This window comes from Scyliorhinus torazame, chromosome 16 (assembly GCF_047496885.1).
Source record: "Scyliorhinus torazame isolate Kashiwa2021f chromosome 16, sScyTor2.1, whole genome shotgun sequence".
In the NCBI taxonomy this organism is placed as follows: Eukaryota; Metazoa; Chordata; class Chondrichthyes; order Carcharhiniformes; family Scyliorhinidae; genus Scyliorhinus; species Scyliorhinus torazame.
Genome location: NC_092722.1, coordinates 44,176,568 through 44,189,438, shown reverse-complemented (window position 1 = coordinate 44,189,438; position 12,871 = coordinate 44,176,568). Strand labels below are relative to the sequence as shown.

General features: G+C 50.3%; 1 protein-coding gene across 1 annotated transcript in view; it reads left to right on the top strand.

Moving 5' to 3' along the window:
- Positions 1-12,871, top strand: part of LOC140392781 (rho guanine nucleotide exchange factor 10-like protein) — a 241,350-nt gene that overhangs the window by 119,084 nt on the left and 109,395 nt on the right. Inside the window, 1 exon segment of the mRNA XM_072478416.1 lies at positions 11,056-11,147. Coding sequence (XP_072334517.1) covers positions 11,056-11,147 — 92 coding nt within the window.

The following is a 12,871-nucleotide window of genomic DNA, read 5'->3' as shown; positions in this document are numbered from 1 at the left end:
AAACTCGGACCAAAGGGGCCATCCTTTCCCCTTCAAATACTTCCTCAATTCCTCTTCCCATATGGGGAACTGCTCTGCTCTGTTGGTCGCTGCTACCTCGAGTTCCTGAGGGTTCATTAAGCGTTCCATCGCTTTTGTGGCCATTGCTACTATTATTTCTGTTTTTCCTACAGTTAATCTCTGTTTTCCTGCCGTTAATCTCTGTTTTCCTACCTCTAAGTTCTCTTTTGCTCTGCTTCTAACTTCTCTTTTCCTACCGTTAATTTGGGACAGGGGGAATAAGGCGGTGATTCAAACAGCAGGTATGGCCTAGGCTATTTTCCGGTTCACAACACTCCCGATAGTTTTACGCAAATCTAACGAGTTTACCTTATATCCCTGTTAGTGCACATGCAGGTTAATACACACTTCCGAATCTTGGTGATTTGATCGATACGGGCCTTACACTTGTGGTTTCTTTCACTTTTCCTCAATTGGATTTCGAATGCAAAGTTTGGTGGGTTCTCTCGGAGTGACAAAATCACTTCTAGGTCGAGTCCCGTCAGATGTCGCCAATAATATTGCCAAATCGACACTGGAGACGCCAATAATGTTGCTCATTTTAATGAGTGGAATACTATCCCACCAATCAGCACCAATAATGTTGCCAAATTAACTAGATATGGCAATTATTAATGATAATATTGCTTTTCAGAGTCGCCAGGTATCAAATGATACCACCACAAGGCTTTACCGGATATCGATCAAAGACCAAACAACCAGTTAGTTAGATCAAGTTCTAAGATAGTTTATTTACACACAAGGATTACTTCGACATGCAACGTAAAACACTACAAGTTAAACTATACCTAACAACTACAATAACCTATACTTAACTTCAGGGCAACCGGCTCTTTGCAGATGAATAAGGCCTTTGTTCGGATCTTGCGTGGCTGGGTGGAAGAAGTGGCTTTGTTTCTGCTGGGCTCACCCATCTGGTAGCGATCGTTGGTCTTGAACTTGTCTGTCTGGTCGTAATGCTGCACTTGTGTTGGCACAGGCTGATTCAAGAGAGACCGAGCAATGGCTATGTCTCTTTTTATCCCTCTGGGATTTTGCGGTCTTTGGGACGGTCCTGAGCTTTGGACCCAATAATTCGACAGGCTTCGATCACTGCCTTCGATTTTGGCCAATAAAGGGGCGGGTGCCTTGATGGCTGGGCGTGTCCTGACCGGTCATTGACCTTGGCTGTTTGGGCTTTCTTAGCAAAGGGAGTGGCGCCGGTTAGTCTGTATCTGTATCGGTTATCTGAGTACAGTCCTTTTGTTCTGGGAAAATGGGCCATTAGAATGCAAACGAGCGGGGGTTTCGATCGCGTCTAGCTATCTGGGTTGCAAATACACACACGAGCTCTGAGTGTGCCTGAGTCCTGGGTTGGCCATAATTCCCATGGTCCTTTAAGGTGGCCATCTGGGATGGCTACAGTGCAGAGGAGATTCACCACAGTGTTGTCTGTGATGGAGTATTTGAGTTATGAAGAGAAGCTGAATAGACTCGGGTTATTTTCTTTAGAGCAGGGAAAGCTGAAGGTGGACCTGATTGAGGTGCATAAGATTATGAGGGGTATGGACAGGGTGGATAGGACACCGCTGTTCCCCTTCATTGAAGGGTCAATAACGAGGGGGATAATGTTAGAGAGAGGGGCAGGAGGTTTAGAGGGGATTTGAGGAAAATTGTTTTCATCCAGAGGGTGGTGGGAGATGGAGTGCTCTACCTGGGAGAGTGGTAGAGGAGGGTTACCTCACAACCTTTAAAACGTAACATGGATGAGCCCTTGAATGTCATAACAAGTGCTGGAAAGTGGGATTATTGTAGATTTAGTGTAGCTTTATCAGTGTAGACTCAATGGGTCATAGTGCCTCTTGGTAACAGTGTGACTCTATGGACCCTAATTGGTAGAGGCATTGCCTCGTGACAAGAGAGTGTATTCTTACGAGTTGTAATTAAAAATTATAATTAAAAGGAAAATATTGCAGGATATGGAAATCGAACAGGAATGTGGAATTGGGTAACTCTCAAAGAGCTGGAACAGGCACAGTGGGCTGAATGGCCAACTTTTGTGCTGTATGATTCTATTCTATTTCAGTTGAGGACACAATGGAGGCATTGCGCAAACCACTGGAAACAAAGTCATGTTTTCAGGGAGTGTAATCATGACAAATAACGTGCATCATCAGTCAGTTTGAATTGATTTCCTGGCCTAAAAACGGGTCAGTGTTTGTCTTCAATTGAAAAACTGTCACAGGCGTTCCAGATATTTCAAGAGAAGGAGAGAGCAATGCTAACTATTGTGGTAATCACCACTGTTGTATTATATTGTATATATGGGTATTACGGTAAGGCCCCTGTACTACAGGTACGGGGGTAGAGCCCTGCCTGCTGGCTCCGCCCAGGAGGCGGAGTATAAATGTGTGTGCTCTCCGAACAGCAGCCGTTTCGTAAGCTGCAATAGGAGCCATCTCTGTCTAATAAAGCCTCGATTACATTCTACTCTCGTCTCGTCGTAATTGATAGTGCATCAATTTATTGCAGAGATTTTTCAGAGATGGGCCTCCGCATCAAGCCGGATCGCCTGCAGCTGCATCCTCAAGCAGACAACGGCAAAAAGGACTTCCAACATTGGCTAGCTTGCTTTGAAGCATACATCGGGTCTGCACCAGACCCAATCTCAGAAGCACAGAAGCTCCAGATTCTGTACATGCGGCTGAGCTCCAACATTATTCCCCTCGTCCAGGATGCGCCAATTACACAGAGGCCATGGCGCTACTGAAGGAGAATTACGCTCAGCAGACCAACAAGGTCTACGCCAGGCACCTCCTATCCATGCAACACCAACTTGAGTCTGTGGAAGATTTCTGGTGTGCGCTGCTCGCCCTGGTGAGAGACTACGACTGTCAGGCCGTTTCGGCCACTGAACATTCGAACCTGCTAATGAGAGATGCGTTCGTTACGGGCATAGGGTCTGACTACATCCGCCAGTGCCTCTTAAAAGGGGCCACGCTTGACCTCGCGGCGACCAAGAAACTAGCGCTCTCGCTCACGGTCGCCTCACGCAACGTACAGGCTTATGTCCCCCCTGTGCATTATGGACCCCGCCAGCAGCCACCCCATCAGCGACCGCCCTCAGCCAACCCCACGCCTGCGCCGCACGGCAACCATCAACCCCGGAGGACCCAAGTGCTACTTCTGCGGACAGACAAAACACCCCCAGCAGCGTGTACAGAATCTGTACCGAGCGCGCTCTGCAAGTCCTGTGGCAAGAAGGGACATTTCGCTGCAGTGTGCCAGGCCCGCTCAATTGCCGCTATTGTCCCGGCACCCCCCACGTGCGGCTAGTGGGCGCCGCCATCTTCCTCTCCTCAGACCACGTGCGGCCCGTGGGCGCCGCCATCTTACTCCACTCACAACATGTGCGACCCGTGGGCGGCGCCACCTTGCTTGCCTCAGAACCAATGGGCACCGCCATCTTGCCAGCCCCAGGACATGTGCGGCCCGTGGGCGCCGCGATCTTACCCGCCTCAGGACTCCTGCCCGTCGGGCACCTCATCGCCTGCAACCGCAGCCGACCAGCCGCGTCTCGCCGCGGTCACGATCAACCAGTCTCGACCGCACAACCTCGCGACCGCTTCGACAAAGGTGAAGGTCGACGGGCACGAGATATCCTGCTTTCTGGACTCCGGGAGCACTGAGAGTTTCATCCACCTCGATACGATAAGGCACTGCTCCCTCGCGGTACACTCCGCTAACCAAAGAATCACCCAAGCCTCCGGATCCCACTGCGTGGCGATCCGGGGGTACTGCATCGCCACCCTCACCGTCCAGGGCATGGAGTTCAGCAGCTTCCGGCTCTACGTCCTCCCCAACCTCTGCGCTGCTTTGCTACTCGGCCTGGACTTCCAGTGCAACCTTCAGAGCCTAACCCTGAAATTTGGCGGGCCCCTACCACCCCTTACTGTATGCAGCCTCGCGACCCTTAAGGTCGACCAGCCTTCCCTGTTTGCAAACCTCACCCCGGATTGCAAACCCGTCGCCACCAGGAGCAGACGGTACAGCGCCCAGGACAGGACCTTCATCAGGTTTGAGGTCCAGCGGCTGCTGCGGGAAGGTATCATCGAGGCCAGCAACAGTCTCTGGGGAGCCCAAGTGGTAGTGGTGAAAACCGGGGAGAAAAACAGGATGGTCGTTGAGTACAGTCAGACCATCAATCGGTATACGCAGCTCGACGCGTACCTGCTCCCACGCATATCTGATATGGTCAATCAGATTGCACAGTACTGGGTCTTCTCGATAGTGGACCTGAAATCTGCCTACCAGCAGCTCCCCATCTGTAAGGCGGACCGCCCATACACTGCGTTTGAAGCAGACGGCCGCCTTTACCATTTCCTTAGGGTTCCCTTCGGCGTCACCAACGGGGTCTCGTTCTTCCAGTGGGAGATGGACCGAATGGTTGACCGATACGGGCTGCGGGCCACTTTCCCGTACCTGGACAACGTCACCATCTGCAGCCACGACCAGCAGGACCACGACGCTAATCTTTCCAAATTTCTCCACACCGCCACAATCCTCAACCTAACTTACAACAAGGAGAAGTGTGTGTTCAGCACAAACCGATTAGCCATCCTCGGCTATGTGGTTCAGAATGGAGTCCTCGGGCCCGACCCCGATCGCATGCGCCCCCTCATGGAACTCCCCCTCCCCCACTGCCCCAAGACCCTCAAACGATGCCTGGGGTTCTTTTTGTATTACGCCCAGTGGGTCCCTAACTATGCGGACAATGCCTGCCCACTCATTCAATCCACCGCTTTCCCACTGACAGCCGAGGCTCACCGGGCCTTCAGCCGTATCAAGGCGACATCGCCAAGGCTGCAACGCACGCGGTCGACGAGACCCTCCCCTTCCAAGTCGAGAGCGATGCATCAGACGTCGCTCTGGCCGCCACCCTCAACCAGGCAGGCAGGCCCGTGGCATTCTTTTCCCGCACCTTCCATGCCTCCGAAATTCGGCACTCCTCCGTCGAAAACGAGGCCCAAGCGATCGTCGAAGGTGTGCGACATTGGAGGCATTACTTGGCTGGCAGGAGATTCACTCTCCTCACTGACCAGCGGTCAGTTGCCGTCATGTTTAACAGCACACAGCGGGGTAAGATCAGAAACGATAAAATCTTGAGGTGGAGGATCGAGCTCTCCACTACAATTCCGAGATTTTGTACCATCCCAGTAAGCTCAACGAGCCCCCCCGATGCCCTGTCCCGAGGTACATGTGTTAGCGCGCAAGTGGATCGACTCTGGACCCTGCATGACGATCTCTGTCACCCGGGAGTCATCCGCTTTTACCACTTCATTAAGGCCCGCAATCTGCCCTACTCCATCGAGGAAGTCAGGGCTATCACCAGAGACTGCCAGGTCTGCGCGGAGTGTAAACTGCACTTCTACCGGCCAGACCGTGCGAGCCTGGTGAAGGCCTCCCACCGCTTTGAACGCCTCAGCGTGGACTTCAAAGGGCCCTCCCCTCCACCGACCGCAACACGTACTTTCTTAATGTGGTCGACGAGTATTCCCGATTCCCCTTCGCCGTCCCATGCTCCGATATGACGTCTGCCACCATCATCAAAGCCCTCAACACCATCTTTGCTCTGTTCGGTTTCCACGCCTACGTGCAGAGCAACCGGGGATCCTCATTTATGAGCGAGGAGCTGTGCCAGTACCTGCTCAACAGGGGCATTGCCTTGAGCAGGAGGTCCAGCTACAACCCCAGGGGAAACGGGCAGGTGGAGCGGGAGAATGGGACGGTCTGGAAATCTCCCGGCCTCCCTCTGGCAGGAGGTCCTCCCCGACGCACTTCACTCCATTCGGTTGCTCCTGTGCACCGCGACCAACGAAACCCCCCATGAACGTCTCTTTGCCTTCCCCAGAAGTCCACCTCCGGGGTTTCGCTCCCAACGTGGCTGGCAGCTACAGGACCCGTTCTCCTCAGCAAGCACGTGCGGCTCCACAAGGCGGACCCGTTGGTTGAGAGAGTACAGCCACTCCACGCAAACCCGCAGTACGCCTATGTAGCGTACCCCGACGGCCGCCAAAACATAGTCTCCCTCAGGGATCTGGCACCAGCTGTCAATCGGTATAGCTTCCCCTCCCCCAGCGCACCCCACCGTAGCTCCCGCTCCAGGACAATCCGTCCTCCCCTTGCTCCCACCCGGGGATGAAGAGGATTTCGACACGCTCCCAGAGTCACCGAAGACCAAGTCGCCACCAGCACTGCAGCGCTCTCAACGACAGATCAAGGCGCCCGATCGTCAAAATTTGTAACCTTCTCTGTAATTTTAAAACCAATCTATGTATATAGTTTTCCACCCCCCTCCCGCTGGACTCATTTTTAACAGGGGGTGAATGTGGTAGTCACCACTGTTGTATTATATTGTATGTATGTGTGCTGAAGTTCTGTGCTGTATTTTCTATGTTCTATGTATGTATGGGTATTACGGTAAGGCCCCTGTACTACAGGTACGGGGGTAGATCCCTGCCTGCTGGCTCCGCCCAGGAGGCGGAGTATAAATGTGTGTGCTCTCCGAACAGCAACCATTTTGTAAGCTGCTATAGGAGGCCACACATCTCTGTGTAATAAAGCCTTGATTACATTCTACTCTCGTCTCGTCGTAATTGATAGTGCATCAACTATCACTTGCAACGTGACGACACTAAACATTACTGTGTTGCAAGGCAGCTATCCCTCATTCTGCCAGGCTCTCCTTTCAGACACTCACTATATTTGAACGATAGTCAGGTCATCTTTTGTGTTTTATCCTGACGTTAAAGCCACACAAAACATATCAACATACATACGAATTAGGAGCCGAAGTGGGCCACTCGACCCCTCGAGCCTGCTCTGCCATCCAATAAGATCACGGCTGATCTGATTGTAACCTCAACCCCAGATTCCTGCCTCCCCCGATAACCTTTCACCCCCTTGTTAATCAACAATCTATCTAGCTTTGTCTTAAAAATATTCAAAGACTCTGCTTCCACTGCCTCTTGAGAAAGAGCATTCCGTCTTAAATGAACGGGCGCTTATTTTCAAACAGAGACCCCTAATTCTAGTTTCTCTGACGAGAGCAAACATCCACTCAGGATCTTAACGGTTTTGATCAAGTCGCCTCTTACTCTTCTCGCCTCAATTGGATACAAACCTAACTTTTAAAATACATTTAGAGTACCCAATTAATTCTTTCCAATTAAGGGGCAATTTATTGTGGCCAATCCACCTGGCCTGCACATCTTTGGGTTGTGGGGGTGAAACCCACACAAACACGGGGAGAATGTGCAAACTCCACACGGACAGTGACCCAGATCCAGGATCGAACCCGGGACCTCGGCACCATGAGACAACAGGGGTAACCCACTGTGCCACCGTGCTGCTCCGATACCAACCTAACTTCACCAACCTTTTCTCATAAGCCAACCCGCCCATTCCGTATTAGTCTAGTAAACCTTCTCTGAACAGCTTTTGCGTTTACATCTTTCCTGAAATAAGATATGAGTTGCAACATGCAGAATTAACGGGCAATAGAAACAGGCCATAGAAAACGGCAAGATTAAAAAACACCGGCTTATTTTCGCCAAACTTTAGTTTCTCTTCCATTTGGTCACGTACCTAGGTTTGTTTTTAAAAAAAAAATTCACGAGCTCCTCTGATGACACAGCACGGGTACTCGGAAGACCCGAGGTGTCCCTTGTCTTTGCTTCAAGTTTGCGTTCGAGCAGAAAGAAGTACTAAATAATTCTTCGAGAGAATTCTTCGAGACAGGATCTACTCCCATTTGGAAGCAAATGGACGTATTAGTGAGAGGCAGCACGGTTTTGTGAAGGGGAGGTCGTGTCTCACTAACTTGATAGAGTTTTTCGAGGAGGTCACTAAGATGATTGATGCAGGTAGGGCAGTAGATGTTGTCTATATGGACTTCAATAAGGCCTTTGACAAGGTCCCTCATGGTAGACTAGTACAAAAGGTGAAGTCACACGGGATCAGGGGTGAACTGGCAAGGTGGATACAGAACTGGCTAGGCCATAGAAGGCAGAGGGTAGCAATGGAGGGATGCTTTTCTAATTGGAGGGCTGTGACCAGTGGTGTTCCACAGGGATCAGTGCTGGGACCTTTGCTCTTTGTAGTATATATAAATGATTTGGAGGAAAATGTAACTGGTCTGATTAGTAAGTTTGCAGACGACACAAAGGTTGGTGGAATTGCGGATAGCGATGAGGACTGTCTGAGGATACAGCAGGATTTAGATTGTCTGGAGACTTGGGCGGAGATATGGCAGATGGAGTTTAACCTGGACAAATGTGAGGTAATGCATTTTGGAAGGGCTAATGCAGGTAGGGAATATACGGTGAATGGTGGAACCCTCAAGAGTATTGAAAGTCAAAGAGATCTAGGAGTACAGGTCCACAGATCACTGAAAGGGGCTACACAGGTGGAGAAGGTAGTCAAGAAGGCATACGGCATGCTTGCCTTCATTGGCCGGGGCATTGAGTATAAGAATTGGCAAGTCATGTTGCAGCTGTATAGAACCTTAGTTAGGCCACACTTGGAGTATAGTGTTCAATTCTGGTCGCCACACTACCAGAAGGATGTGGAGGCTTTAGAGAGGGTGCAGAAGAGATTTACCAGAATGTTGCCTGGTATGGAGGGCATAAGCTATGAGGAGCGATTGAATAAACTCGGTTTGTTCTCACTGGAACGAAGGAGGTTGAGGGGCGACCTGATAGAGGTATACAAAATTATGAGGGGCATAGACAGAGTGGATAGTCAGAGGCTTTTCCCCAGGGTAGAGGGGTCAATTACTAGGGGGCATAGGTTTAAGGTGAGAGGGGCAAAGTTTAGAGTAGATGTACGAGGCAAGTTTTTTACGCAGAGGGTAGTGGGTGCCTGGAACTCACTACCGGAGGAGGTAGTGGAGGCAGGGACGATAGGGACATTTAAGGGGCATCTTGACAAATATATGAATAGGATGGGAATAGAAGGATACGGACCCAGGAAGTGTAGAAGATTGTAGTTTAGTCGGGCAGTATGGTCGGCACGGGCTTGGAGGGCCGAAGGGCCTGTTCCTGTGCTGTACATTTCTTTGTTCTTTGTTCTTTGTTCTTTTTGTAATGTTAGATGCCCACCCGTTGCTGACCAGTCACTCCTGTGAAGCTCCCGTTGTCAGATAAACACTGATCTAGGCAATGAATATTTCAATCAGGTCTCCAAGGAGGGATTTCCTGAGCACCCCGAAAGGGTTCCAGGTCATTTGAAAGTTGTGCCAATATTCTTTCCCCAAGATACACGTAATGAAATACAATTAGTTATTTATTCAACAGGTTTTTGCTTTGTTTTCATCGTTTTTTTCTTCGTTCGGAGGGGAGGAGGGAGAAAGGGTTGGGATTACCTAGAATTTCTCAATACATTACAGGGTCCCTGAACCAAAAAAGAGGTTGTAAATCACTGGCCTAAGTTACGATGTGACGAATGGGGAGGGCGCTAGTAAAATGTCAGACCTAGAGGACTTTAGCCCATCACCGTTCAGCATCTAAGTGAGAAGCAGACGAAATTGAAAAAATGCCGATGTTAATTAATGACCTCAACAAGTGTGATACTGTGCAATCATTCTAGCACAGGAAATGTACGTCGGTCACAAGAGTAGTAACTGAAGATTGTTGGAAGTGGCATTGCAGATATTGCTCCGCCTTCGCTTTGTATTTCTGGAGGGAACAGGAGACGTATTGAGGAGGAGAGATTTTTTTCCTTCGAAGTTTAGGATAACATTCAGAATCCAGTGAGTATTCTGCTTTACCCACTTCTGTGTGATGTGTGTAAAACAAGGGAGGGTGTACAATTCCTTTCTTCTAATCTTAGCAAAGAATTTGATCTAAGGGTTAAACAAAGAACAGCTCCTTAGATTCCTGTCTACTTATTTGCTGTAATCTGTGAAAGGATTTATTTACTCGGGTGTGCTTTGATACTTCCCAATATGTAAGCTGCCTTGTGACCGCTGTTTTAGGTGGGCAGTCTTTACTTTTTGGAAATCCCTTGAATCCGAGAGGTTGTGAGTGCTGTTCTGGTACCGTAGAGTGCACACAAATGGACAACCCGTTCAATTGCCACATTCTGTGGTGTATTTTTTTAAATATAAAATTAGCATACCCAATTCATTTTTTTTTCCAATTAAGGGCCGATTTTAGCGTGGCCAATCTACCTACAATGCACATCTTTGGGTTTGTGGGGGCGAGACCCACGCACGCACGGGTAAAATGTGCAAACTCCACACGGACAGTGATCCAGAGCCGGGATCGAACCTGGGACCTCGGCGCCGTGAGGCTGCAGGGCTAACCCACTGCGCCACCGTGCTGCCCTGCTGCTACAATTCCTACCTCACAACACTGACTAAACTTCAAAAGTGCCTCATTGACTGTAAGGACCTCTGACAGGTTCGGTGGTTGTGAAAAGCCACTAAATAAATGCCAGTGTTTTTTTGAATGATCCCTTCTGGGCCAAAGTGCATTCGCGTAGACAGGTTTGAATCGGGCTTTGAATAATCCACCAGCATTTAACAAGTCGAGTCTCACATGTGAAAGGTGCCCATCCAGGTAACGTACCAGAGCACTGTGGCCACAGTAAGAAAAATAAAGATGTGCATTTATAAAGTGCCCTTTCACAACCTCAGGGTATTCCAAAGTGTTTTACAGTCCATTGAAGTACAATTGAAGTGTGGCACTGTCACATTGCAGAAAATACAATCGCCTGTTGGCCAAAACAAAAACCTAGAGCCAGCAATGCAATAATGACCAGACAATCTTGTTTTTATTATCAGTGATATTTGTTGAGCAGTAAGTATTGGCTAGGGCATGCTGAACTGTGCCCCAGGGTGCGAACATTGCATAAATACGAACACTGGATTTATTTCATGTGAACATTGGTAAAGGCCATCGTCTTCCATTGAGCAGGATCTTACGTAGCTGTCCCCTTTGCTTGTGTTTCTAGGAGTCTTTCCACTGTCCTGTGCAACGAATCTAACAGCAGCTGTGAAACCGGCACCGAAGATTTATCCTGGAAGGAAAACATCCTATATGAGGGTAAGATGTACTCAGTGGCTGCTTGGGTTCCATACTTGGTGGGAAAGTGAATAATACATAAAAAACAGCTGCACAATTTGTTCCTTTATGCAGATGGTGATAAACAGCAGGCACAGGTTGTGTAGAAGACTGAGGCCAAAACAATCACTGTCTTTTAATAAACTACTAGACTCTCTAATGGGAATATGGTAGGGGCGCAATTTCTTCTCTGGATTCAGTCTTGTGCCTCCTGCACCCCTATCAGTGACAACATGCCTTTGGGCCTATATTCCAGACTCCTCCCGTTACGTCTTTCAACTTTGCATTATAACTCCCTTTAAGAAGGGAGCAGACATTGGAGTCTTTTGGAGTGTTGACCTGATTTATCTCTTCAGCAATTACCCAACATTGAACACAACCAGGCTACAGTTTGTACCCAGGCCTTTATAGTTCTTTTTGTGACAAGGGGCGAAATTCTCCCCCAACGGCGCGATGTCCGCCGACTGGCGCCAAACACGGCGCCAATCAGACGGGCATCGCGCCGGCCCAAAGGTGCGGAATGCTCCGCATCTTTGGCGGCCTAGCCCCAACATTGAGGGGCTAGGCCGACGCCGGAGGGATTTCCGCCCCGCCAGCTGGCGGAAATGGCGTTTGTTGCCCCGCCAGCTGGCGCGGAAATGCGGCGCATGCGCGGGAGCGTCAGCGGCCGCTGTCAGTTTCCCGCGCTAACGCAGTGGGGAGAGTCTCTTCCGCCTCCGCCATGGTGGAGGCCGTAGCGGAGGCGGAAGGGAAAGAGTGCCCCCACGGCACAGGCCCGCCCGCGGGTCGGTGGGCCCCGATCGCGGGCCAGGCCACCGTGGGGGCACCCCCCCGGGGTCAGATCACCCTGAGCCCCCCCCCCAGGATCCCGGAGCCCGCCCACGCCGCCTGGTCCCGCCGGTAAATACCAGGTTTGATTTACGCCGGCGGGACAGGCAATTTCTGGGCGGGACTTCGGCCCATCCGGGCCGGAGAATTGAGCGGGGGGTCCCGCCAACCGGCGCGGCCCGATTCCCGCCCCCGCCCAATCTCCGGTACCGGAGACTTCGGCGGGGGCGGGATTCACGGCGGCCTTCGGCCATTCTCCGACCCGGCGGGGGGTCGGAGAATGACGCCCAAGAAGTTCAGGTGGGGAGAAGGTGTGTACTTCACACCTGCAGCAGTATACAGAGGTTCTTCAATATATCTGCACAAATAATTAAGAGAAACAAGAAACAAGAGGTTTCACCTTTCATTCTGGCCCTATTGGCCGGTTTAGCTCAGTTGGCTAGACAGCTGATTCGTGATGCAGAGCGGGACCAGCTGCGCGGGTTCAATTCCCGTACCCGCTGAGGTTGTTCATGAAGGCCCTGCCTTCTCAACCTTTCCCTTTGCTTAAGGTGTGGTGATCCTCAGGTTAAACCACCACCAGTCAGCTCTCCCCCCTCAAAGGGGAAAGCAGCCTATGGTCACCTGGGACGATGGCGACTTTGCTTATTTTTAACCTGTTCAACAAGCCAATGGAAACTTTGGAGCTTTTTGTCTTAGTTGCCTCATCAAACTCTTTTACCATTTTTGTTCTGGTGAAGGTGCTGACTCATGGTTAGGGTATGATGCTACGGGTGCTATTGCCCGCCTGGCCAGCTGACCTATCTTGTGTGTTGTGAGTTTGGAAAATGAGATTGTTTGCACTGTTTGACTGCAAAAGGACATCAGAGCTGTGAGGA